Genomic DNA, 26,696 nt, shown 5'->3' with positions numbered 1-26,696 from the left:
TTCATTTTTTTTGTGTGTGTTTTTGTGATGCATCTGTGAGTTGAGCACATGTGTGACACAGTCCATGTGTGTGTCAGAGGATACATTTTGGGGGTCAGTTCTGCCCTTCCAATGTAGGATATTGGCATCAAACTCAGGTCGTGTCCTTTGCTTTACAGAACCTTCTCAGTCTCAGGAGGTACCATTTATTCAATGATGCCCTTAATGTCTGTGCTGCTGGGGTTATACATAGGAAGTAGTCTCCTGTGCCCATGTGTTGTACAGTACTTCCCACTTTCTCTTCTATCAGGTTCAGTGTGTTCAGACTGATATTGAGGTCTTTAATCCATTTGGACTTGAGTTTTGTGCATGGTGATAGATATGGATCTATTTTCATTCTTCTACAGATTGACATCCAGTTTTGCCAGCACAATTTGTTGAAGATGCTCTCTTTTTTCCATTGTATACTTTTAGCTCCTTTATCGAAAATCAGGTGTTCATAGGTTTGTGGGCTAAAGTCAGGGTCTTCTATTCGATTCCATTGGTCGACTTCTCTGTTTTTATGCCAAAACCAAGCTGTTTTCAATACTGTAGCTCTGTAATAGAGTTTGAAGTCAGGGATGGTAATGCCTCCAGACTATCCTGGGTTAAGGGAACCCACTGACTGGGAAAAGATCTTCACCAACCCCGCAACTGACAAAGGTCTGATCTCCAAAATATATAAAGAACTCAAGAAACTAGACCGTAAAAGGCTAATCAACCCAATTATAAAATGGGGCACTGAGATGAACAGAGAATTCTCAACAGAAGAAGTTCAAATGGCCAAAAGACACTTAAGGTCATGCTCAACTTCCTTAGCGATCAGGGAAATGCAAATCAAGACAACTTTAAGATACCATCTTACACCTGTCAGAATGGCTAAAATAAAAAATACCAATGATAGCCTTTGCTGGAGAGGTTGTGGAGAAAGGGATACACTCATCCATTGCTGGTGGGAATGCAAACTTGTGCAACCACTTTGGAAATCAGTGTGGCGGTTTCTCAGGAAATTCGGGATCAACCTACCTCTGGACCCAGCAATACCACTCTTGGGAATATACCGAAGAGATGCCTTATCATACAACAAAAGTATATGCTCAACTATGTTCATAGCAGCATTGTTTGTAATAGCCCGAACCTGGAAACAACCTAGATGCCCTTCAATGGAAGAATGGATGAAGAAAGTATGGAATATATACATATTAGAGTACTACTCAGCAGTAAAAAACAATGACTTCTTGAATTTTGCATGCAAATGGACGGAAATAGAAAACACTATCCTGGGTGAGGTAAGCCAGACCCAAAAAGAGGAACATGGGATGTACTCACTCATATTTGGTTTCTAGCCATAAATAAAGGACATTGAGCCTATAATTTGTGATCCTAGAGAAGCTAAATAAGAAGGTGAACCCAAAGAAAAACATATAGGCATCCTCCTGAATATTCAACTTCATCAAGTGATGAAAGGAGACAGAGACAGAGACCCACATTGGAGCACCGGACTGAAATCTCAAGGTCCAAATCAGGAGCAGAAGGAGAGAGAGCACGAGCAAGGAACTCAGGACCGCGAGGGGTGCACCCACACACTGAGACAATGGGGATGTTCTTTCGGGAACTCACCAAGGCCAGGTGGCCTGGGTCTGAAAAAGCATGGGATAAAACTGAACTTGCTGAACATAGCGGACAATGAGGACTACTGAGAAGTCAAGAACAATGGCAATGGGTTTTTGATTCTACTGCATGTACTGGCTTTGTGGGAGCCTAGGCAGTTTGGATGCTCACCTTACTAGACCTGGATGGAGGTGGGTGGTCCTTGGACTTCCCACAGGGCAGGGAACCCTGATTGCTCTTAGGGCTGACGATGGAGGGGGACTTGATTGGGGGAGGGGGAGGAAAATGGGAGGTGGTGGAGGGGAGGAGACAGAAATCTTTAATAAATAAATAAATTAATTAATTAAAAAAATAAAAAAAAACAAACTCAGGTCGTTAGTCCTGAGCAACAAATGCTCTGAACCATCTTGCTAACTCTGAAGTGAATATATTTGTGAATATATCCTGTCTATTTTATATGCAGTCTTATAACTTGAATACTTAGGATCGGTGCATGTGGTGGTATGCTCACGTAGTTTTAGTTACTCCTAACTGGCACCAAGATGTTGAAAGGCCTTGTCTGGGCTGTACAGGACATAGCTTGATTATGTCTTTCTTGGCATGGAAGGTGGTACATTTGCCTTTTTAGGTGTTATGGCTAGAAGCTTGACTTAAGTTTCACTGGGTCTATGGACGCAGAGTACCCAGCGCTCAGGAGGCTGAAACAGAACAGAGTTAAATTTTGAGTAAGCATTGCAGAACTGCTACCTGAAAATATCTTAAACTTTATGGTAGGCCTGTAGCTCTGTGGCACAGGTGCTGTTGTGTGCCTTCTAAAGTACCAGGCAAGAATAAGGAAAATCACTGTCTTCTCTACATGACTTTTCTGACATTCTCTAATGAACTAGTACCTTTCTCAGGTGGCCTAAAAAGGCAGAACATCCTAATGGTATATCTGAGATACCCGGGCATCTTTTTATCATATTAAATATAATTACATCATTTCCCATCCCTCTCGTCCCTCCTACCCCTCCTATACATGCCTCCCACTCTGTCTTATATTCATGCCCTCCTTTAACCACTGTTGTTACATATACTTATAAAAAATAAACATATAAATACAACCTGCTGAATCAATTCAGTCCTGATTGTATGTATATATTTTTAGGGTCAACCACTTGATATTGGATAACTAGTCGGGGTTGGGAGCTCATCCCTGGAGAAACTAATGCTTCTTCTATGGGCAGTGTTAATTGCTTGTAGCTATTCATCTAAGGGTAGGGCACCATAAGTTTCCCTGGTCTACATTTGGATGGCAAATGGTGTTGGATCTGGAGTTACTGGTAGTTGTGAGCCACCATGTGGGTGCTGGGAACTGAACCCAGGTCCTGAGGTCCAGCCCGTAAATGAGATCCTTTAGAAAATATATTTTTTTTATTTTTTGAGATTATAATTACATTTTTCTTTTCCCTTTCATCTTTCCAAACCCTCTCATATACTACTACTTGCTCTCTTTCAAATCCATAACCTCTTTTTAAATTAAATTAATTGTTGTTACATACATATATCCCTAGATGCCTGTATGTGTTTTTTAATTTTAATTTTTTTTTAATTTCATTTTACATTCCAACAACAGTTTTCCCTCCCACCCCTGCCCACGTACCCTTGCCCACCCCCATCCACTCCTCCCAAATGGTATGGGCTTCCATGGGGAGTCAACAAAGTCAGGCACATTAAGTTGGGACAGGACCAAACCCCTCCCCAACGCATTAAGGCTGAGCATGGCATCCCACCATAGGAAATGGGCTCCAATAAGCTAGCTCATGCACCAGGAATAGATCCCATTCCTGCTGCCAGGGACCCCTCAGAGAGTCCAACCTTCACCACTGTCTCCCACATGCAGGGGGCCTAGTTCAGTCCCATGGAGACTCCACAGCTGTCGGTCTAAAGTTCATGAGTTCTCACGAGCTTGCTTCAGCTGTCTCTGTAGATTTCTCCATCATGATCTTGACCTCCCTTGCTCATCTATTCCCTCCTCCCTTTCTTCAATTGGATTCCTGGAGCTCGGCCTGGTGCTTGGTTGTGGATCTCTGCATCTGGTCCCATCAGTTCCTGGATGAAGGCTCTATGATGAGAGTTAGGTTATTCGCCAATCTGATTACAGGAGAAAGCCAGTTTGAGCACCCTCTCCACTATTGCTAGGAGTCTTAGCTGGGGTCATCCCTGTGGATTCTTAAGATTTTTAACATGAAGCACTTAGCCTGGTCTGGCATTAAATAAGTATACAAAATTGTTTGTTTTATTAGTTGTAATATATCCTTATTATTATTAAAAAACTGAAGAGTTAAAATATACTCACATATTAGAGAAAATTATTTGAAAATATGGGTACAAAAATTTCCAAATACAATGTTCTCAGAGCTCTTGGGATATCCAGTTTGTATTGTGTGGGGGGATGGTAAGAATAACGCATTATTGAATGTTCCAAAGAAAGACAGCAGCATTTTGTTGTGTCTATCTATATTTTTCACACAATAGAATTTATAGAAAGAAGAAGTAGTAGAAAATGGTGTTCAGTAGCAGAATTAGGTGGTATCTGGAAGACAGTCACTGTAGAAAATCCTTTACTCTTGATAATAATATGAAGTTAATAAACAGTTGTCCAAACACTTTCACTTTAAATAATAATGTGTATTCAAGGCTGAAGGAACCATGTTTTTATTGTTGAATGGAAAACGTCGCCTTTGGTTTTGTTGGCATGTAGCTTACCTGATACCCTATTCTCCCACTAGAGGTCTGACTTTCTTAAGATCAGGAACCAGAAAAACCAGGCAATGTGGTGGCTTCTATAGCCTCCATTCCCTGATTTGTACCTCTTCATTCATCTTCAAAGCCAATAATATCATGTCTGTCTGACCCTGCTTTAGTAGTCATATCTTCTCCTCTGTGTTTTGCTGGAAAAGGTTAACCTATGTGAAGAACTCATGTGATTAGCATAAGCTCACCCAGATAATCTAGTGTATTCTCCACATCTCAAGGTTGCAAATGTAAGCATATGCAAGTCCCCTTTGCCGTTCAAGGTAACACATTCCTAGATTCCTAGGTTCTGAGAATCCACCCATAGATATCTTCTACACTATTTGTCTCACTGGGTTTTTGACATCTCTTAAAATTGGTGATATTCCACAGAGGCAGAAAGACATCCAGTGATTACCTATTTGTACCTGTTTGACTCTCTTCCTATCAGGCGTCACTCTATGAAATTATTATCTTGTAAGCAATATTAAGTTCTGCCTTCATTCAAAGAGCAATAAAGTCAAAGAGCAGGAGAGTAAACAAAACAAGGTTATTGCAGCAATATAGGGAATAATAGCTCAGCTACAATTGAACTGCATTTTGATCTATAAAATTTAATACCAACTTATTGGTGTTAAAGTAAAAGTTGCTTACCTGTTACTTTAGTGTACTCAACATGTAGCTCACTTTTTAAAGAAGTGAACACTAGAAATCTTTTAAAATTGCAAGCCATTCATGGTCATTAGTATATGAAAACAAAAGGAAGCAGAAAGATTTTGTTTATTCTCTTAGTTTGGCCAGAGCTCTAGGGGCCAATACACATGAAGTAGAGACATTATGGGTTTTTTCAATATTGATGATCTCTACATCTCAAGCAATGATATAGAAAATATATTTTTAATATTTGATGTTTAGAGTCATGCTGTTTAAAGTTTTGTTTCCCCCTTTCTGTTTTGGGGTGTATGTACAGTTACTATTTGATCCAACAATACCACTCTTAGATAATCAAAAATCCCAAGCTAATCAAAACCATGCTTCCACTAGAACTTGTTTGGGAGTATTCACAATAGCGTTATTCATAATGGCCAAACAGTGGTAACAGCTGAAAAACTCCTCAGGTAGCAAACAGATAAACAAGATATGGTCTATGTTATTTCACTGTAAGAAACAGTTTGGGGGCTGATAAATGGTACAACACTGAAAGGTCTCAAACTATGCTCTATGAAAGATACCAGACATAAATAGGGCAGACACGTTGTAGGACTCCATCTATATTCAGTGCCCAAATTAGGCAGGTGCATAATGATAGTGAATATGTTAGTGTTTTCCAATTCCTCAGGTGAGAGAAGCATCAATAGTGATTAATAATGGATATGAACTTTCTCTCTATGGTGATGAAGGGGCTTCAGAATTGATGCTGTTCACATATATCTTTAAATATGCTTAACAAGACAGTAAATTGCACAACATAAAAGTGTTATTTTTTATCTCAAGAAATTGTTTTCATTAGTTTAATTACAACTCATCAAGTCCCTCTATTATTTTATTACAGTTTGCTTTTTAAAACCTAACATGCAACATATTTTGTTGCCCAGAAGATACATTATATATCAAAACAGAAGGGCTTAGGGAGCTCTGTGAAACACATTTTAATTTATTATTTCAAAACTAGTATATTGCGGAGAAAATCCCAGGAAAAAAAAACCAGCAACTGAAAAACCCAGCCAGTTTGTTTTTATGTCTTACCTGGTGTTTGGTGTGACTCTGTAAATTGCTTTCTTCCTTTCAATTTCCCCTTTTACATGTTTGACATTTAATAGGAGAAGCTGAGAAGCAAGTTTTTTTTTTTTTTTCATTTTTTACTGGAAGTGGTTTTAGCTACTTTGAAGCAAATGTCCCCAATATAAATATTCCCTGCTGGCCTTGTTTCCATGTAACAGGGACAAATAGTTTTCTGTCCAGATGTAGAATTGCTGTACTCCTCCAAACTACCTTTCAACCAACAGATTTGCAAAGGCACAAAATATAAAAGCTGTTTGCTTCTAGGCATTGTTTCTGGCCTTGTGATTCTACATCCTGACCAGGCAGAGAAGGCACAGATTGGGAGAGTCAAACAACTTTCCCGTGTTTAAAGAGTCGAGCAAATAGATGAAATGTAAGAACTGGGAGCACACGTGATGCTTATATAGGAGGTGGTATCTATGGTGTTAGATTCTTGTGGGTAAAGAGCTGACACTTCAATATCCCCAGCCCTCCACTTTCCTCCCGAAGTTAGACACCTCAGGTAATTGTCTACATATGTTGTGTCTAGGTTTGAGACCTATTATTTCAGATCTTCTAAAAACCAAGTTTACCTTCTTTAATCCAAAGTAGAATTCCCATGGCCATGTTTTTACTTATTCCTTATAGCATCTAAAGGAAACATAACTGTGTTCTAGAAAGTATTGTTTGCTTGTTTATTTGATGCTCCATTCTGTTTCATTTGTAATGTCCCTATGTAGGGAATATTGTATGATTTTTTTCATAAACAAATACCTGTTTATCTGAGATAAAGCACTAATAATAAATATGCCAATGAAATTATTCTTTCCAAGTTGAGCTTGGTGAACATTCTGTTTATTAGGGTTATTTATAATAGCATTGATAACTCAAAGGCAAATGTGTCACTGAAAAGCCCACTCCAACATAGGTGACCACTCATGAAAGCTAATGATTACTAATGAGTGACCTAATATGAAATACCCAAGTCTTTAATGCTATTAGCCCTTCTGCTTTTATGAACATAGAAATTTTAAAAGATGGGTTTCTTTTGCTTTTAGAAGAGTCAAACAAGCCTAATTCTAATGTGAATATCCATCTCCTCTATCATATGTCTGATGATTTTAGATTGTTTTTCAGTAAAAGGTCAGCAAAAGGGTTGCAAGTCAGACAAGCTTTATTGTGTACCTAACACTGCAATTACATTAGGAAAACAGCCACAGACAATACAGACATGAGTGGGTGTATTTGTATTCCAATAAAGCTTGATTTACAACAACAACCCCCCCACAAAAGCCTTTGGGATGAAGAGGGCAAGGGTTGGAGCTTGTTAACTGGAAAACAGTTGCCATTCCAATGCCTCTGTCTATGTGTTAGACATATTTCTGATGATAGAGGTAAATCACAAACTAGAATTTGACTTTACAAGAAAGCCAAGGGAAACAGATTTGAAGGTGAACATAGAGCTACCCTCACACTTCCCGTCATTCTCAAGAACTGTCTTGAGTAGGAGAGAAAAACATGGGAAGGCCTGGCGGTGGTGGCGCACGCCTTTAATCCCAGCACTTGGGAGGCAGAGGTAGGCGGATCTCTGTGAGTTCGAGACCAGCCTGGTCTACAGAGCTAGTTCCAGGACAGGCTCCAAAGCCACAGAGAAACCCTGTCTCGAAAAACCAAAAAGAAAAAAAAAAAAAAAAACATGGGAAGGCAACACAGAACAGTGGGATAAGGCATCTGAATCCTAGCCAAGTCTCAAGCATTCTGCCTGGGGACAAGCTACCAGTTCTTCCTTTGTCTTGATTTCTTCATCTATAAAAGAGAGAATGTTAATAGACTTCACCTTGTAAAATAGATTTGCGGTGAAAGCTGTGAGTGCATAGTAAAGGCTAGGGATAACAGTGGGTACATGCTCTGTGCTCAAGATGTTTGCTATTTCCCCAGAAATCTCAGTCCCCTGGGAGTATATATTTTATCCTTGCTATGAGTCACTGATGAGCAATCCTCGCTGTGTACTATGAATAGTCATGCTGTCTTTAAACTCTCATGGCACTAATGGCTTGTCATGTTTCAGTTCCTTACGTGAAAAAAAAAATGTACCCATGGATGAATTGGTGACAAGGAAAACATCAAATAACAATGCAGAGAATGTGTCAGTAGTAATCATGGGGGAATGTTAGGGGTGACAGTTGGAATTTTCTGTATGTCAATAAAGTGATGGCATGCCTAAATATCAACCATTATGCTTATTTCTAGATTCTGAGTCTTACTATTATTTTAAATTTTAAAATTACATACATTTATTTATTTTGTGTAATATGAGAGAGATAAAAATCTGGACTGAGGAGAATATGCAGTTCTTTTCACTTACCATAAAAACTGTGTGCATGTTTCTATTTTTATCTACATTTTATGTAGCAAGTAACTGGCCATTAGAATGATAGATGAATTAGAAAAGACTGAGTGGAGTTCAAAGCTGGAGACTTGGACCTCAGAGCCCTCCTTGCAACATGTTCTACAAATGAGTCCCATAATCAAGTAGCAACCACAGAGGGAGCAGATGAGGGCTGGAGTATACTCAGTGGTATAATACTTGCCAGCATGTACAAGGCCCTGGGTTTAACCAACCCAGCACCATTTTGAAAAAAAAAGGAAAAGAAATTAAAAGGAGAAAATTAGATGGCAGATGATTAATGGATACCACTAGAAATGGTCGGGATCTAGAGCGATCCTACATATGTGAAAAAAAAAACCTTAAATTATGGGTATGTAAGTTTAGGGACTTGTCTTAATTAGTAGCGTCATTAAATTATTTCTGTTGCCTGTGGAGGAGATGCAAGAGTTTCTGTCTTTCAATTTCAAAGTGAGGTCAGTCTTATTATGCCTACAGCATGGGAGAAATTTACCAAGATCTGTCACTGAATGCATAGGGACATGTCCCATCACATGAGCGGAAGGGTACAAGAAGTTAGTAGTAGAGGCTGGACAAAGAGAAGCTTAAATTCAAAGCAAATAATTGCTGAAATTTAGAAAATAAGTTATACCTCCCAGAAAAGTTTAAGGAATTCACTTCCTTGATTATCCAAGCCTTTACACTGGTTTTCAACTTGGATTGTCCATTAAAAGAAAGCCTTGTATACCTATTATTGCCTGATCCCCAATTCCAAGGAGTCTGATTGATTTGACCTGTATCTGTGTTGTCCAGCACAGTAGCCATGAGCTACTTGTACTTATTTGGATTAAAAAGCAAAACTAAGTTTAAGTAAAAATTAAATTTAGCTAATAATTTTTACTAGTCCAATCTCAGATGCTTGTCAACTATGAGTAACCAGTAATTACCCTGTCAGATAGTAAGTATAACAAATATATCCATAAAAATTCAAAGTTCTACTAGGCCACTATATTTGGAAGGATGGGACAGGGTCGTGGAGACATGAGCCTAACAGTAGGGAGAATGTCTGTGAAAAGTGATTCTTGGGCAAAACACAGACATGTAGTCATGTGCTATTAATAACTATGGATGTATGCACTGGACTTACGTGGGAGTGGGACCATCAACAACCAAGCATGGATGAAGGAGGAACTCAAGTTGCCCTCCCCTTACCGATGAAGTATTTCCTATGGATAGATTTGGGGAGAGGGGAAGTTACTGCCTTCAGTGGTGCACCTACCAGTGACCCCATCAGCTTCCAAAGGATAGTTCCTATCCAGTGGTCACACAGATGGCCTTAATTAAGCCAAACGGATCAAACAAGACAACTGAAAGGCATGAATCTAGGAAAGGGACAGGTGAAGAGGAGATGGGTGTTGGTAGCAGTTAAAGGGAGATAAAGGAGGATGGGAAGAAGAAAGCAATGCATTATAATATTACAAACATTTTTGAAACTGTCAAAGAACTAAATTAATTAATAAATTTAAAAAAATACTCCCTTGACCCACCCCTAACTGGGGCACCACAGGAGAAGTGGCCCTAATGGCAAGGGTGCAGGAGAGCTGGTCCTGTCCCTCACGGAGGTGGGGAACAGGCAGAAACTTGGGTTAATCAACTCAGCTATCTATCACCCAGGCCCAGATCCAGAGCCTTTCGTTGGCCCATCTCAGCATCTACCCCATCTCTGAGCTGCTAGAGCATGGGAAGGGGCCAGCCCTGTGGCACAATAGCTACAGGATCACCAGGACACAGCCTAACAATAGGATATATGAAAGAGTCTCAGTGAGGGTCCAGTGTTGATGTTGTAACAGAAGTCAGAGGCCTTGAACCAGATCAACGGCTCCCTGCAATGAACATTGGTGGGTAAAGTTGTTTGAGCAAAAGGGTATATTGTGTGACACACCACAGCTTCCAGTACCGGTACAATGAATGAACGTATGATGGAGAGGGGAGAAAGAGAGCATCAGCCTGGCACAAGTACAGTGGGACTGGATACATGAGTGTTGTGACTCGTATGAGAGAAGTCTGTGATTGATAGAGGAGCAGATAGTTGCCCAGATTGCTTGGTTTTGTTTGATATTTTTGTTCTTTTTAACTTTATTTTAGTTTTTTAATTTTCTATTGGGGAAGAGGTTACAAGGGTGAAGGGCAGGTGTGTAAGGACTAGGAAATGAGTGAGATTGGGGGTGCATGATGCGAAAATCCCAAAGTATCAATAAAAAGTTAAAAAGTTAGGTTTCTTTTTTTTTTTTAAGTTCCCTTGGTCAATTGCTCTACAAGTGGAAGTTTAGATAAATTAACTGCCAGCTTTCGACTACAAATGTTGCCTTTTTTTTTTTACTTTAAATAAAGGGTTACTGTTTATTCTGGCTGTAACTTATTAAGAGCATTTAATAAGATCAATGATTTTAAACCAAAATTAAGAGACGTATTGTCAATAGATCACATTTAGGCAACAAATTCGAACCGATAGAAATTCGTATTTCTGGTGATACCTGTAATTAATTCGTTGATGGAGTGCGTTCATTAAATCTTATGTAAATTTGAAGAAGTTGTTTACTTCTTAGTACAGGAGGAGGCTTTTTGTGAAGTAGTAAAGGCAAAAATGCCATCAAATGTACCACTAAAAATAAAGGGTGGGAAAGAATCTCCTTCAGTGGCCTTTTTGTTTGTTTGTTTAGCCTGTTTTGTTTTACTTATGAATTTTCAGGGTGAAGTTTTGTCTCCAAGATATGATATTCAGCTATGCTTAGGGCTTATTTAATTGCACGCTGATTGGTAAATATCTGTTTTGGCACTGGGTTCTTAAGTTTAAAGGAACATAATTTCAGCATCTTTGTATCTCTTAGTCTTTTTCCAAACTTATTCAGTGAATCTGCCCATATTGGAATAAGTACCCTGTACTCTGCTCTGTGGAGAGAGAGGTCATATGACATCATATTCATAATGAGTGTCCTTCATTGATCGGCATCATCCCGAGTATCCTGTAGAATCCAATCTTAGATTCAGGTGTTTGTTATGGAAGTAGGGATCGGAAAGAGCAGCTATAGAAGAAATGTCCTTTTCTATCTTATCAGAATGAATGTTGTCACATCCAAGTTTCTCTGTGAGAAACAGGAGGCATTGACCTTATTTAGGAATACCCTCTCAGGTTCATAAGGCAAAATGTGAATTTCTTATTCCCTTTGAAAATGTGTCACTATTTTCCCTTCAACTTTTTAAAATTTTGCTTTAGGAATTTCTTTTGAGAGCATTCTTAAAGCTAGCCTTTGGGGGTAAAGTGATGGCTCAGTGGTAAAGAGCATCAAAAGGGCCTGTTTTCCATTCCCAGCACCCACGTGATGGCTCACAATCATCTATCACTCCAGTTCTAAGTAGTCTGATGCCCTCTTCTGGCCTCTGTGGGCAGCAGGCACACACAAGGTGCACAGACATACATGCAGACAAAACACCCTTCCACATAAAATGAATAAGTAAGGATTTAAAAAAGCTAGACTTCTAAAGCCAGGCAGTGGTGGAGCACACCTTTAATTTCAGCACTCGGGAAACAGAGGCAGACAGATCTCTGTGAGTTCGAGACCAGCCTGGTCTGCAAGAGCTAGTTCCAGGACAGGAACCAAAGCCACAGAGAAACCCTGTCTCGAAAAACCAAAAAAAAAAAAAAAGCTAGACTTCTCTGAAGTCTAGAAAGATAGCTGCATCGTATTTTCACTTCTAATGCTTACTTGTTCGTTTGCTTTGCCAAGAAGGGTTTTAATAAGTTAACTATTAGCCTTTGACTAAGAATAAATAATTTTTTTCTTCTTGAAGATATAAAATTTCTCATTAGAAAAAAATTTAAATGAAGCAATATAACAAGCCACTCTGACCTTCTAAGATCCAATATTTACTTGAAAAAAGCCTTTTTTTCATTTTTTATTGATTTTATTGAGCCATACATTTTTCTCTGCTCCCCACCTTTCCTCTCCCCTCCCCTTCAACCCTCTTCCATGGTCCTCATGCTCCCAATTTACTCAGGAGAGCTTGTCAGAAAAAAAAAAAACCTTCTTATGAAGAAATCTCCCCCTTGTTTTGCCTGTTTGATCACTGTCTAGAATGTAAAATATTCATGGCGGTGGTAAACATTCACTAAACTTAGTGCTTTTTTATTGTGCTTTTGACTTTCAGATTCATGTTCTTAAGTAGTGTGGCATATTTTATCTGAAACAGCTAACCATTATTCTTCCTGTAGATAAGTCACAAGAGTCACTGGAGGATACTAGAAATAGGATCAAAGTCAGGGTGCCTGGAATGAGGAGAGGACAGGCAGGTACAGTTTAAGAAGCAAGTGTCAACAGTGAGAGAAAGCAGAGTCTTCCGGACCTTTTGCTGGTCACAAAGCCTCTGGACATTCTCAGCAATCCGGAGGATTAACCAAAAAGACGCCTCATTTTCACTGAGCTCGTTAAAGGAATAGATAAATGGAAATATCCTTCACAATTTATAGTTTTAGGTATAGCCTTAAAATAATTCAGAAGTAAGTGGCAACTGAATGCTGCCTGTCAAAGGAGGTTAAGCAGACCAACAAAAGATGTAATTGGTGTAATCTAAATGAAATTTCATCACACCAATTTGGGATTCAGTTCTAGTTCTGAAAAATAAAAGCATTATCTATTTCTAAAAATTGAATTTATTTTGTTTAAATCTTGAAGGATGCCAAAATACATTTATCTGCTCTGTCACTGAAGGATTTCCCACATGCTCTGGAAAGCAATGCATAAAGATCACTTTCTATTTTACTATCTACTTACCTCTCTTTCCAAGGAAATACTAAAAGAGATGGAACGAGCTACATCATAGTCCCATGGGGAAGATATATGGGGAAGGACTACTGCAGACTCAGATTGGGAAAGCCTGTTATTTATGAGGACAAAGAACAGCATGAGGAGTAGTAGATCCATCAGACACATCTCCAGATCTCTTAATGAAAATTTATTCCTCATTTCAGTTCTAAAGGTAATCATGATTAGTGGGACAAAAAGATTTAAGGGCACAGACAGACTCTTCCATTTTCAGCACAGGCTATTGCTGATTTGGTGATGTAGGAATATGAAGAAAAAAAAAAGAACCACTCCAAACTTTAGCAGATTAAAGCAGCCACCACTGGTTCTGTACCATGAGTTGAGTTCAACGAGATAGTTCTTCTGAACTTGACAGTGTTTACTTAGAAGACTTCATTCATCTGGAAGATTAGTTAGAGTTGGGTTTAGTTGAGACATTGGGACAAGCAAGTTTTTGCTGTTTTCGATGTGTTCTCTTCATGGCTCTTTTTATAGATAATCTCTCCAACACAGTAGTTAGATTTATGTTATGGAGACTTAAGGGCCCTAAGAAAGGAAAGGTACTTGTTAGGAATTCTTATACCTTAGACTCAGACTTGTCAAAGCACCACCTTCTACCATATCTGGGGAGTTAAAGAAAATTTCAAGACCAACCAGAAATGAAGGACAAAGAAGTACAGCGAGCAAACATTCTGTGAGGTGTGGCCCATACCTGTGAGTACCACGCATGCCTTTGAGGATTGCCCAGGGTTTTAGGAACTAGGACTGAAAATAAAGCCTGTCCCAGACACTTTTTCCAACATCCCACTGGCTAGAGCCCACTCATATGACTATTAACCACAAGTAAGACTAGGACATGAAGTCTAATGGAATTCTCATGGATTATAGGCTACAGATTTTTTTGAGCAGCCATTGTATTTGGATTTCCATTACCTCTTCTGTCAAATGGAATTGTGTAAGGAAATACTTGATACAATCAACTTCCATCTTGTATTTATGCTCAGTTAATTTTTACTATCATGATGATTTGTTGTTTTGAATTCTCTTTAAGTCAACACACATTTTCTTGGCTATCATGATGAGGAATTTAGTTTAAGTCAAAGACTGGCATGAACAGAAGCCTACTAAAGAAGCTTGAGAAAGTGGTTCTTACAGTGTTTTGTCATGAATGTGTAAAATATCACCAATTGTATAAACAGAAGCAAAGCCTAGAAGGCAGTATGAGTGCTAACGCATGAACTCCAAGGCTGTAAATTGATATTGACACTGTTGACAATGAAGGACTACGTGAAAGAAGACTGTTGTGTTTGCAGCATATTTTTCTGATTAGCAAAATTCCCACAAATCAAAACTTTTTACCTTTTTTCTGATTTTCAGTTACAAGGCTGGTTGGAGGCTTTTAGACCTTTTACTGGTTCTACTCAAAGTGGTGATATTTAAATCTTAAAGAGGACTCCTTATCTTCACCTTTTGTATTATCCAAAAATGCCAAATACCCAACTTTCCCATCATTTTTATATTTCCTTTGAAAGCTTGATTTTGTTCGACCCATAAACTTTGATTTCACAAGATATTGTTTCTTGATAATGAGATTATTCACTTCAAGAAGTAGTTACTTTCTCATGGCATATTCACCGACATGACAATACACATATTTAAAAATAACTTTTTGTTAGGGCTATGAATGTGGACTTGACTGGAGGATGGGGTTGGGTAGTTTTGTCCCTCTTGTCAATGTACCCACACTGAATACATTGCCTTTTTCTGATTTCACTATTGGACAGGCATAGTGGTCAGTGCCTTTATAACTCTAGCTACAGAGGGTCATAAGCCCCCTTCTGGCCTTCATGGGCACTGCATGTATGTGGTGCACACAAATACATTCATGCAAATATTCATAAATATAAAATAAAAATAAATCTATAATAATAATAGATTAAGAGACCACTCTGACATTAAATGCTGGGTCTTACTTAATCACCATTTCTTATTGAACACTTATAAAACAGCTTTTCCTGTTGATGATTATAGACAGTGACTTTGTCTTCTAATTAATATGTAAGCGCCATAGGGATTAGGATCACAGCTGCATCACTGAGGAGTTGTGAATCCTTGGGCAAGTTACTTAATGTCTCAGAGATTCTTTTTATGTCCATGGTGGGAAATAAAAGTATCACTAACTTACTGCTTAGAATTTCTTTCACAAGTAAATGACTTAGTGGCCATAAAATGCTTAGGACAGTGCATGGCACAAGCTGACTAATTAAGTAATTAAGGAAATAAGGTGACTAATGATAAAAAATGAAATTACAGATGTATTATTTTCATGTGATGTAATAATACTAAATAACTTTAAATGTGCATCTAACATTTATGAAGGATTATCTACCATTATGTGAAACATATAGCCAGAATTAAAGGCACTTTCAACATTTGAGATTTGAGGTTGATGGAGGTGGATGTATGTACAAGAACAGGTAGCTTTTATCCTGGTTTTCTCTTCAACTTTAATCATTCTCATAAGGAACACCAGGTGACATTTTCTTGTTTTTAAGTTCTTTCCTCATGCTAAATAAATAACACCAACAGAGATTGTATGTGCCTTCCTTGATAAATGCCACAGAATTCCTGTAAAATTATACTGATTCCTGAATTGGAATCAGAAAGATCATCCATAAAAATCATTCCTTGATCCAATACAACCGCAGCAATTGTTTTGTTGAAATTCACGTGAAATCCATGAGAGATTTATAACGTCATGTCAGCAGGCTAACAAAGATGCTTTTTTGACCTGTGTTTGGTTTGTTGCCATGTGGAATTCATTGAGATGAAGATACTGAGTGATAAGGAATTTTTTATTTTAATTTTTGAGATTAGAATATAATTACCTCATTTTCCCCTTCCTGCTCCTCTCTCTCAACACTCACTATACCTTTGCATAATCTCTTTTATGTTTATGACCTCTTTTAAAATTGATTGTTGTTATTTGTATATATGCAAAAAATATATTTTAGTTTTTTAAATTTTTTCTCTGCCCTCCATGGATTTTAAACTTCACCTTTCCCTGCTCACATACCTTTTTAATCATAGTCAGTTGGGTACAGTTACTTGGACCTGCACCCCCTCTGCTCAGAAAGTGAACAACTTCTCAAGGAGTTTTGTTTCCACAAAGAATAAAACAAAGAAGTATGTGTTATGCTTCATTATAAAGGAGAATAAATCTGTTCTGGTTTTTAATACTTGTGAAAAAGTCAGGGTTTTAGACTACAGTTTAACAACTGAGAAGTTTTTCTTGGCTGAGACAGCATCCTATGGGCTGTATTGTGCTTTATCATACTCTTGGGGGTTTCCCAGAGGCATTGAGCTTTCTTTGATGACTTCCTAATAAGGACACTTTGCAGTATGATTCAATTACCATTTGTAGTTTCCTATGGACAGGGTATTATTAAAGTGGAATCCTCTATTAATTCCAGTATTTTTTTTTCAAAACAGTCTTATTAAAATACGAAGCAGAGAAATCCAGTTTCAATTTCTCTTTTTGTCCTGCCCTCCCACTTCCTCCCCAGCAAGCATGCTCCCCCTCTCTCCCTCTCCCTCCCTCCCTCTTTACTTTTCTCTTAATCTCTCTTACATACTCAGTGACACAGCCTATCTATGTTCAAAAGGAGCAGAAACTTCTCACTGATCTGGTAAAAAGATTTTTTTTTCTTCCAAGATTCATGGGGTAGAGGATATATCTAACAACAAAAAAGTATCCCGGAGTCATTAGAGGGCCAGCTGGGTGATTTCTCTCACACTTGATAAGATCTTCTGTCTGAAGATTCATTTTTTCACCAAAAAGTTATTTTTTTGTAATAAAACAGAGTCAAGTTCCTAGTCTATGCTAAATTTGGTTAGATTAGAGAGGACAGGGAAGACGCCGAGAATAGGATTCATGGGTAAGCACCAAATCTATATATCTATACTCTTATTTCTTTTGCAGAAGATGATTATGATAAGATAGCAATTCTGTCGTTCCTAGCTTGTGATTTGGGAAGAAAAGTGAATGATCAGCATGTGGGATGTGTGGCTGCTAAAAACTGCTTTGCGCCGATAGAGATTTATGAGCACAGCTCATTTCCAGACTGATTGATGATGCTGAAGCAGCGGGAAATATGCGAACTGCAGCAGGAAGGAGGGCTCTGCAATTAACGGGTGCAGCATCATTAGTGTGATTGCTCTAAGATTCAGGCACCAGTTGGTTGAAGGTCTCCCAGCCAGAGGTGTTACCTTTTTCTTTCAGCTTTCTTGCATGTACTGCAGCATCTAACCTGTTGAGGCAAAGACAGATACAGACTTCAGAGAACAATTTATACAGGGAATAAGGCTAATGCTAAATCAGCATGTTACTTAATCAAAAAGGGAGATCTTAAGCTACTGGATTTGGAAACACTGTCTGGGTTAGCTAACTATAAATAATCTAAGTGGTGGTGAACACCAGTAATCCCAGCACTCAGGAGGCAGAGGCAAGCGGATCTCTGTGAGTTCCAGGCCAGCCTGATCTACAAGAGCTAGTTCCAGAACAGCCAGTGATACACAGAGAAAACCCTGTCTTGAAAACAAAACAAACAGAAGAATCTGCTATTGACATGGCTTGGTGGTAGAATGAAGGGCAACTTAACTCCAGTGTTCAGAGTCCTACTTTCCTGCTGTAAGAGTAACTTTACTAGTAGTTGTTGATTTACTTATTTGTAAGGTGAGGGATTTGAACTGGTTTCTTCTGAGAGATGATTGCATGCATGTATAGTAGTGGTTATCAGACTAAATTATACATCCTGAAACCTGGCTTCAAATCCTAACTCTGATAATTATTCATTTTATCATCCGGGGAAGTTATATAAGGTTTGTGCCTCAGTTTCTCCATCTACAAAGACAAAAATATTTGTGCCACTCCCCCCAAGGATGTTGCAACCATTGTGTGAGATAACATAAAGATCTCCGTAGCCAATCAACCATGTATACTATGAGCAGAATTTTCAAGGCCTAATTCATTGCTAGGGGTCAATTGTTCCAACTGATTCAATTATGAAAAGGCAAGAAGAACTGTTGAACGTTACCCCTGTTGTGAGATATTTCTAATCCATGCAGGCTATTGCTATTTCTACAGCCTGTGTTCCATGCAGGCTATTTTGCTTCCGTGATTTGAGCAAAGCTTTTAAAACTAAGAATCGAATTTATGGGTACTAGACAAGTTCACGGCTCAACTGGAGAGATTCAGAAGTGAAAATGGCCTTTCGGTCTGACATCTTTTTGCTTAAGGGCATTGAATATGTCAATGTATCCCCTCTGTGCTAGCCATTAGCAAGGCTTTTCCTGCAGGAAAATATGTCCATGACATTTATTTTTCCCAGAGGGTGTTAGTGCAGTTCCAGGTTTGACAATGCTTGTTTCTTTCTCTTGGGTTTATCACTAATCCACACACTACCATTTCTTTTAACTTTTTTCACATATTTATTTATATATGTGTGCACACATGTGTTCTTGTACATGGCGTGGCATACCTGTGGAGGTATGAAGACATGCAGTTGGAGTTGGATCTCTTCTTATACCATGTGGGTTCAGAATGACTGAGGTCGTCTTCAGGCTTGCAACAAGTGCCTTTTCCCACTGACCTATCTCACCAGTTGATGGCCCTAGAAAGGCCCTTGTATTTCGCTCTACCATTTATATGTTTCCAGTATCTCAGCTATAACCATCTTGTATGATTTCTTTATGGGTTCTTTAGGATATATTCTAAAGAATAGTTGTACAATATTGTATACAGTCTTGGAGTTAGAAAATGTTGCTCCAAAGGGTTAATATCTAAATATAAACGTACCTTAATACATTTAAACTGGTGCAGTGGTCAGCAAATGTCTTCTGGAAGGGCTAGGAAATAAAATTATTCAGCTCTGTGCACCTAGCAGTCTCTATTGCAAGCTGTTCAGACCTACCAGCGAAGCCTGGACATTGGCCTAGGCCATCGCTGAGTGAATGAAGGCAGCTGTGCTCCAGGAAACCTTTCAGATTTGACTCACGGGCAGCAGCTTGCTGATTCCTGCCTAGCCAACTTATTACAAGCAAAATACTTAGTATTCCCATTTTACAGGTGAGAAAAGTGAAGGACAGGGCATGCAAGTTGTTTGCTAAGAACCCACATGACTGGCAAGCAGTAAAACTGGGACCCAAGTATAGGAAGGCATTGCTTTTAGCAACTAACCCATGTCAACCAATGGGATGTTTGGCTCTTGAATTCTGCCTGGTCATTTCACCATCTCCATAAGCACCTTCTCAACTCCGGTGTTCCCAGTCAAGATGTCCAAAAAGCTGCCACAGTAATCCTCCTTCCTCTGCCCTGCCCTGCCTGCTCCTCTAGTGTTTATCATCTTGTAACTTCCTGTGAGTTACTCAGTCATTGTACGTGTTTATCAGCTGTCTCTTTTGTTCACTAATGAATCTTAAGTACCTTGAAGAGTTCCTGGCCTATAGAATTCCCCCAGCTCGTGCTTGCTGAAGCAACAAGATAGGCTTTTTGCATGTTTGGACTTGGACACTTCTCAAGTAACCGTAATATATGAAGGCAAAAGTTCCAAGTAGGCTAGTGTTTTTATCAACTGTTTCTAATTTTCTGAAATTCCTGCTCAAGATAAAATAGAACATTTTTATTAAAAAGTCCAGTCTCAGTGCATTTTGAAAAGTGTGTGACATAGTAGAGGTATTAAAGCCCCATAAGGAAGAGTGTGTTGAGGAGTAACTAGAGTCAGGAGAGGGCAACTGGAAGATGATTTCCTGGTGAGTGCATAAAAGAGCTGTCTCTTTGCTGAGTCCAGCAAGGCCTGTAACAATCATACAAACGCTCTCAGCTTTCCCCAGGTGCGCACAAAGAAGGAAGTTTCCTGTCATTGTGGTGTGTTTATTTTGGAGTTATCAAGATCAAGGCAGACCTTTTCAGAAAGCGTTTGGTTATTGGGCTTGGTATTTCAACTTACGCTGTGCTTCAGTGGTGCATTTTGATTAACTGGGAAGAGCACTTTTGCTAATGCTTATTACACAACACTGGCCACCTTAGGAAAAATGGGAAAAGATTTACTCGTGACATATGTGATCTAAATGACAGACCATTCTTTAGTTCCTAAGCTTACCTTGTGCTTCCTGCCTTCAAGAGACCACGATTCAACTGGCACCTAGAAAATAAAAATCCACCCCAACAAATAGTGGAACTACTTATTCAGAAATTCAGCACACGTTTCTTTTAAGAGATTTTCATATCACTAAAATTGCTAGGCTTCAGGTGGAGATGCAAATTTAGAGTGATGATTAATATTAATTATAACTTAAATTACCACTTATTCACAGCCTGTCAGGAGCTAATAAGCCCTCCACAAGAAGTTCATTTACATTGTCTTGTGTGATCCACACATGCCTGAGAGTTAATTCTTCCTCTTTCCTCATGTACTGTTGAGAAAGATGAGTCTCAAGGATGTTCAGAGTCTTATCAAAAAGTTCATATATAGTTGGCCCTGAGGCTTGGTACCTTAAATTTTGAAGCCTGCCTTAAAGCTGAAGAACGTGCAAGTTTGATAGTGATAATCTGCCCCCGCTGACTCTGAAATACTGGGTCAACAGAAAATATTTTGAGCAGGCCTACACCAATCCTTCTGGACTTCTTGGTCTGGACAGTTTATTCTTGGGTGTGGTTAAAGAGATATACTCCAATTTAGAGTCCAAACCCAAACACATAACAAAACAGTGTGGTGTAGGCTCAAACCAAAATTATTTCAATCAATATTATTTCATGGAAAAATCAAGTCTGTTTGTAAAGACACACAGACTGGCTCAGAAGAACGACCTTTCTGAATAAAACATAAATATTGGGTTTGGGGTTTGCCTTTTGATTCTTTTTGCCTAAATGTGGATACATACCCTTCAGATGAAAAAGATATCTCTCTAGTTAAAGCTGTTGGTGAGTTGCTCTCCAGTTAATCAAAATTCTATTTTATTGAGACTTTTGTTTGCTTTTTATAAATTGGTTTGTAGCATTTGCATTTCTTGAGGCTGGTTCAAAAATAGGTCCTAAGGTTTTACTTACGTGCATATTATACTGAGTCCTACATAAGATGCATAAAATATATAGTTCGTGCCTCTGGTGATAAACAAAATGTATAAATGATTGTTAGGATTTCCTGACACCATCATTTTAAGAGGATTCTCTGTAATTTAACAGCAGGCCTAATGTATACTCTGTCAGGGTTACTCACCCTCTGAACTATTAGTATTGTGAATCAGATAGGCATTTACTATGGCAAAGTGTTTTGTGCTTTAGGAGATAATTTGTAGTGTCCCTCCTGGTATCAAACACACACACAAGTGAAACACACACATGTGCCACACACGTACACATACACACACACATCTCCTTTTCATTCAATCGATCTGGGAATGATTTTGTAATTTTGTGCTTATATCTAATTTTTTCCATGAGATCTGATGAGTAGGCATGGGTTCCACAGATGAAGTCTTCCCTGGATCACATATAATCACATTTATCTTTTATACTTGTATACTAACAATTCTATTTGTCTTTTCAAGTTTGAATCAAAATGCCTAATTTGACATTCTCTCCTCTCTCTCTCTCTCTCTCTCTCTCTCTCTCTCTCTCTCTCTCTTTCTCTCTCTCTCTCTTTCTTACTCCCCCTCCCTTCCCCTCTCTCTATGTGTGTTTGGCTTTTGGGGTTAGTATATACATAGCCCAAGCTGTCCTCAAACTCAAGATCCTCTAGACTCTATGTTTTCAGTTTTAAGCTCACATGTATGCACCGCCATGCCCTGATGCCAAACATCTCTGCATTTCTTATCTCTTCGTCTTTGACTTGTTCTCTCCTTGGTTTCTTTAAGAAATTTCTTAGCACCACCCTTTCCTTTGCAAATCTGGTTGTGTTCCTCTTTAGTCAGTGTTCCTGATATACTGGCCTTTACCTGTTCAGAAAAACAAAATGAATCTACTATGCATTGCTTACACAGAAGGCTTCAGAGAATTTTTACGCCCTGTCTTCTGCTGGCCTTTACCCACTGCTATTTCCATTCTTCCAGATGCCTGTAATAAGCTTGTGTCCTCAAACTCATTACCTTCGTAACTAGTGTTTGCTTCAAATTTGACTTTCTGCTGTGAAAACCCCTATCCCTCTTAGTCAACTTTCAAGTCTCCATCAAAACATTATCTTATCTACAAATCCTTCTTTGATCTGCAGACAGATGGTACAACTCTGTCCTCAGGCACCCATTGCATTTATTTTTAACACCATAGTCTGTGTCCTTTCTAGACTGTGTTCTTCTTACATGAAAGTTAACTCTTTGAAGACAAAGACTGTGCAGCCACCTAAATAAACTCAAGCCTACTACAGTGCTTACCGTATAGTACATGCTCCTGAATATTGTTTGAATTTACCAGGAGGATAGAGTAAATAAAAACAAAATGTGATAGTAAGGATCAGTGAATTTCATTTGAAACTATAGTTCAGAGATTGGGAGACTGTATGTAGGTCACCAGTCAATTGCAGCCTGCATATCTAATTTTGTAAACAAGTTTTATGGAAATATGCTGCAATGCATTCTATTATAAATTATCAATGGTTACTCAAATATCCGAGAGGCAGTTAAGTTGTTGAGACAGGATCAAGATGGCCTACGAAACATGAAATATTTACTGTCTGACCATTGACAGAAAGGGGTTGCCAATCTCAGCTAATAGGTAATTGAGTCCTCTACAGGTCATATTTTAAAATACTTTTTAAAAAAGGGTGTGTAGTTTCATTTTGACACTTAGATAAAAATCACTTTCCTTGGCTATCCAAACCTCATATCTAAAAGGCACAAACATGGGCCAGCAATATGGCTCAGGGAGTAAATGCACTTAGTACTGTTCTCAGGAACATGAGTTCAATATAAGGAACCCCAGAATGGAAGAAAAAACCTGATCATCATAAGTTGCCCTCTGACTTCCACATGTATTCTTTGACACACTTGTGCCTGTACACACACACACACACACATGCACACGTGCCAGCAAACAATTGTGAAGCAAAATTTAATCTCACAAACTCATCTAAGATTTCTCATCTGGGGAAAATGCAACTCACAGACAGCATAACACCTCTGTGGATGAGAATTAGGGGCACAACCAAGACCTGAGTCCCCAGATCTTAACTGCTTAAAATTGAGCATGTTCCAATAGACAGAGAAAGAAAAGAATATACTGGTCCTGGACTTTTCATCAATTGCCCAGGTATGTCAGTAGCCTACTCTCTTGGGGGTACATTTGTCAATTTACTCTTCTCCCCACATCACCCCCCCAAAGCCTGCTGAGAGTGCTTACCAGCCACTGGAAGTTCTTCATAAAAATCAAAACCACTACTACCAACAAAATTCCCTCTTGATTGTGGAGGAAATGCTGCCTCTTTGAATCCATGGCACTGTGTTTTTTATCTATAATTTGAGAATGACCTCTTCGGAAGCAAGGGATGGTGAATTTCAGAGGAGTGGGAAGCAGTTTTTTTCATGGGTCATCACATTCTCAGTCTTCAGTGTGGTTAGGAGGCACACTCAGATGGCAGAGGTGTGTGTGTTAAGTACACACAAATGTGCCCTTACAGTTGTAAGACAACATGCCTAGATCTACTGGTGTAGAGCACATTAGAATCAAATGTTTCTATAAATTTGAATCATTACTTATCTGTGTGTACTTATTTTGTTAAAAACCATGGCTCATGAAAGTGCTATAAGTAGAAATGGTGGTCACTATTTTGCCATAGACTTTAAAGTCATATACTTTTAGCTTGGTCCTTAGAATTTTGTGAAACTTATTCAACCTATATGTAAAGAGATATATATTCATCTCCTGTACCAGTACCGTATTATTATAATTGTTGGTATTATATTACCGTAGTGATATAATGTTCCTTAAGCATATATTACATATGTGTTCAATGTTGAAATAATGCCCAGTGCTGTGTTTTGGGGACCTCCATCCACAGATAGAATTAACCATGCAGTAAATATTTCCTAAAATGAAAATCTTACATTTGTACTGAACACGTACAAATCTTTCTCTTTTGCCATTATTTTCTAAATGATACATGATTGTAACAATGATTTATACATTATCTAAATTGTGCTAGGTAGTAAAAGAAATTTAGAACTTATTCAAATCATACAAGAGGATATATGTGGCAATACTGAAAGTTTAAAATAAAAGTCTTGGGCATCTATATATTTTAAAATCCATGGGGACTGCTGAAGTAGATTCCACTGGATACTAAGTAGAAATTATATTGTTATATAGGATAATTTAGCAATATCATTTATTCAATGCTGCCATTATGTTATTGATAAGGTAAAAGATGTTGGCCACCCCAGTGAGTTGGTAGAGGGATTAAAAAACACATGGCACAAACAATGATACACAGTACTCTCTCAAAACACATTTGTCCCCTATATGAGCCACACATGGTAGCAAGAACAAGCAGTTTTTCCTGTTATGAAAATACACACCAAAAAAGCCAGTTTCTATATATACCTATAAGAAAAATATAGTACCCTTGTGACCTCTTTCCGCGTGGTTTTCTTCAGATGAGAGTTTTTGACCCAGGAGTCATTTTAGCGAATTGGATTTTTGCAACCAACTAAGAAAATTCATGCTAAGCTAAGACAGAACTTGGTTTGGGGACAAGAGAACCAGCTGTAGAACACAAATGTGAAATGTGTTTGCCTTTGTCACTGTCTAAGAGAGAAGGAAGTCTGTGACAAATGAGGGAACTGTGTAACGCTTCATGTTTTCCCTCGGTCTGCAGGGTGACTTCACCTGGAACAGCATGTCTGGCCGCAGCGTGCGCCTGAGGTCAGTCCCCATCCAGAGCCTCTCGGAGCTGGAGCGGGCACGGCTGCAGGAAGTGGCTTATTGTCAGCTGCAACAGGACTGTGACCTGGGCTGTCAGATCACCATCCCCAAAGGTAAGGCCCTGTTCACACGTTCTGCCTTTCTGCGGGGGCTCTGAAGTCAGGCACCTGCTTTGCCAACGCCACAGGCTGCAGATTCCTCTCACGCCTGGCATTAACACAGAATGGAAAGTACAGCTTCTTGGTGGGAGGCTTATATCCCTGTCTGTTTGGAAAGACATGTCCAAGCAGTACAGTGTACATGCCAGCTAGTTAAAACAAACAAACACAAAAACAAGCAAACAAAAAACGGTTAACTGAGAAAATCTCGAAAGTCTTCGTGGCTTGACATTAACCAAGGAGAAAGCTTACGGAGGGATCAACGAAAAGGTCTGGAGGAAAAACTGGGCCTATCTCAATTTGATTTCAAAATCAGCATCTGAAAAGAGTGCCTCAGATCTTTTAACCTTGCAGGTTTGAGCTCATGCAAACAGAGAATCAGGGATAGCAGGGATGTGAACGCCTTTTGCAGCCAGCCTTTCCTGGTGTGCTTGGGCACTACTTTGCTGCTGTGACACGTGAGCACAGGCACACCAGCTTGCTAGTGTTTTGACGTAGGGCCTGGTTCCCATTAAAGCTGAGAATGGGGCACCTGAATTTTTGTAGTTCATAGAAGTCTCTCTCTGAATGGTTGTCGTAATCTGTAAAGGCAGTTTTTATATTTGCATGAAGCAAAAAAAAAATACAGAATGGAATCCATAATTCATTATGCAGATTATAGTAAGCTTTTTTCATAAGGAGTTTTGACTAATGTGTTTGAAATAAAAGCAAAAGCAGAATGAGGACAGCAAGTTTCTGAAAGATAGACATGTTGTGAATATTTATCCATTAGATAATAAGTCCATGAATACATGTGTGTCATAGTTTATCTTAAAGTTCCCCAGACATTCATGTGTTGAAGGCTTTATCCCTATTGCTGAGGTATGGTTTTAGGAATGTGATTGGATCCCAAGGGCTCTGACATTTACCAATAGGTTAACCTATGCAATGATGACATCTATAGGATGAATGTGGCCTCTTAATCCCCAGGCAAACCCCCAAACAGAAGTTCTAAATAGTGTCAGATTCACTATGTGAATAAATTCCCCAAGGAAAATAAACACAGCATCCAGTGTCTGGAACCGAAAGAAATAATACCATTCCTGATAAGACAGGAGATTCATTGGGCATAAAAACCCATTCAAACTCACATTTCTGTTTCCTGTCACTTTTGGGGGTGATTGTGTGGGATGATTTGTAGAGACTACAGCTTCCTGGTCTCAGATAAAGATACTCTG

The 26,696-nt window shown here is 38.8% G+C and overlaps 1 protein-coding gene across 4 annotated transcripts in view; it reads left to right on the top strand.

Annotated features, from left to right (window-relative positions):
- The window catches only part of Arhgap6 (Rho GTPase activating protein 6), a 514,638-nt gene that overhangs the window by 399,342 nt on the left and 88,600 nt on the right, over positions 1 to 26,696 (top strand). For 3 of the 4 annotated variants that reach the window (XM_057760293.1, XM_057760294.1, XM_057760296.1), the window contains exon 2: positions 25,275 to 25,434. In XM_057760293.1, the coding sequence (XP_057616276.1) occupies positions 25,275 to 25,434 (160 nt within the window). Of the gene's footprint in view, positions 1 to 17,063; positions 17,100 to 25,274; positions 25,435 to 26,696 lie in introns of those variants that run through there. The other variant, XM_057760295.1, reaches the window with a different exon arrangement.

Source organism: Chionomys nivalis, chromosome X (assembly GCF_950005125.1).
Source record: "Chionomys nivalis chromosome X, mChiNiv1.1, whole genome shotgun sequence".
NCBI classification, from domain to species: Eukaryota; Metazoa; Chordata; class Mammalia; order Rodentia; family Cricetidae; genus Chionomys; species Chionomys nivalis.
Note: the sequence above shows the minus strand (reverse complement) of the source record. Positions and strands in the feature narration are given on the sequence as shown.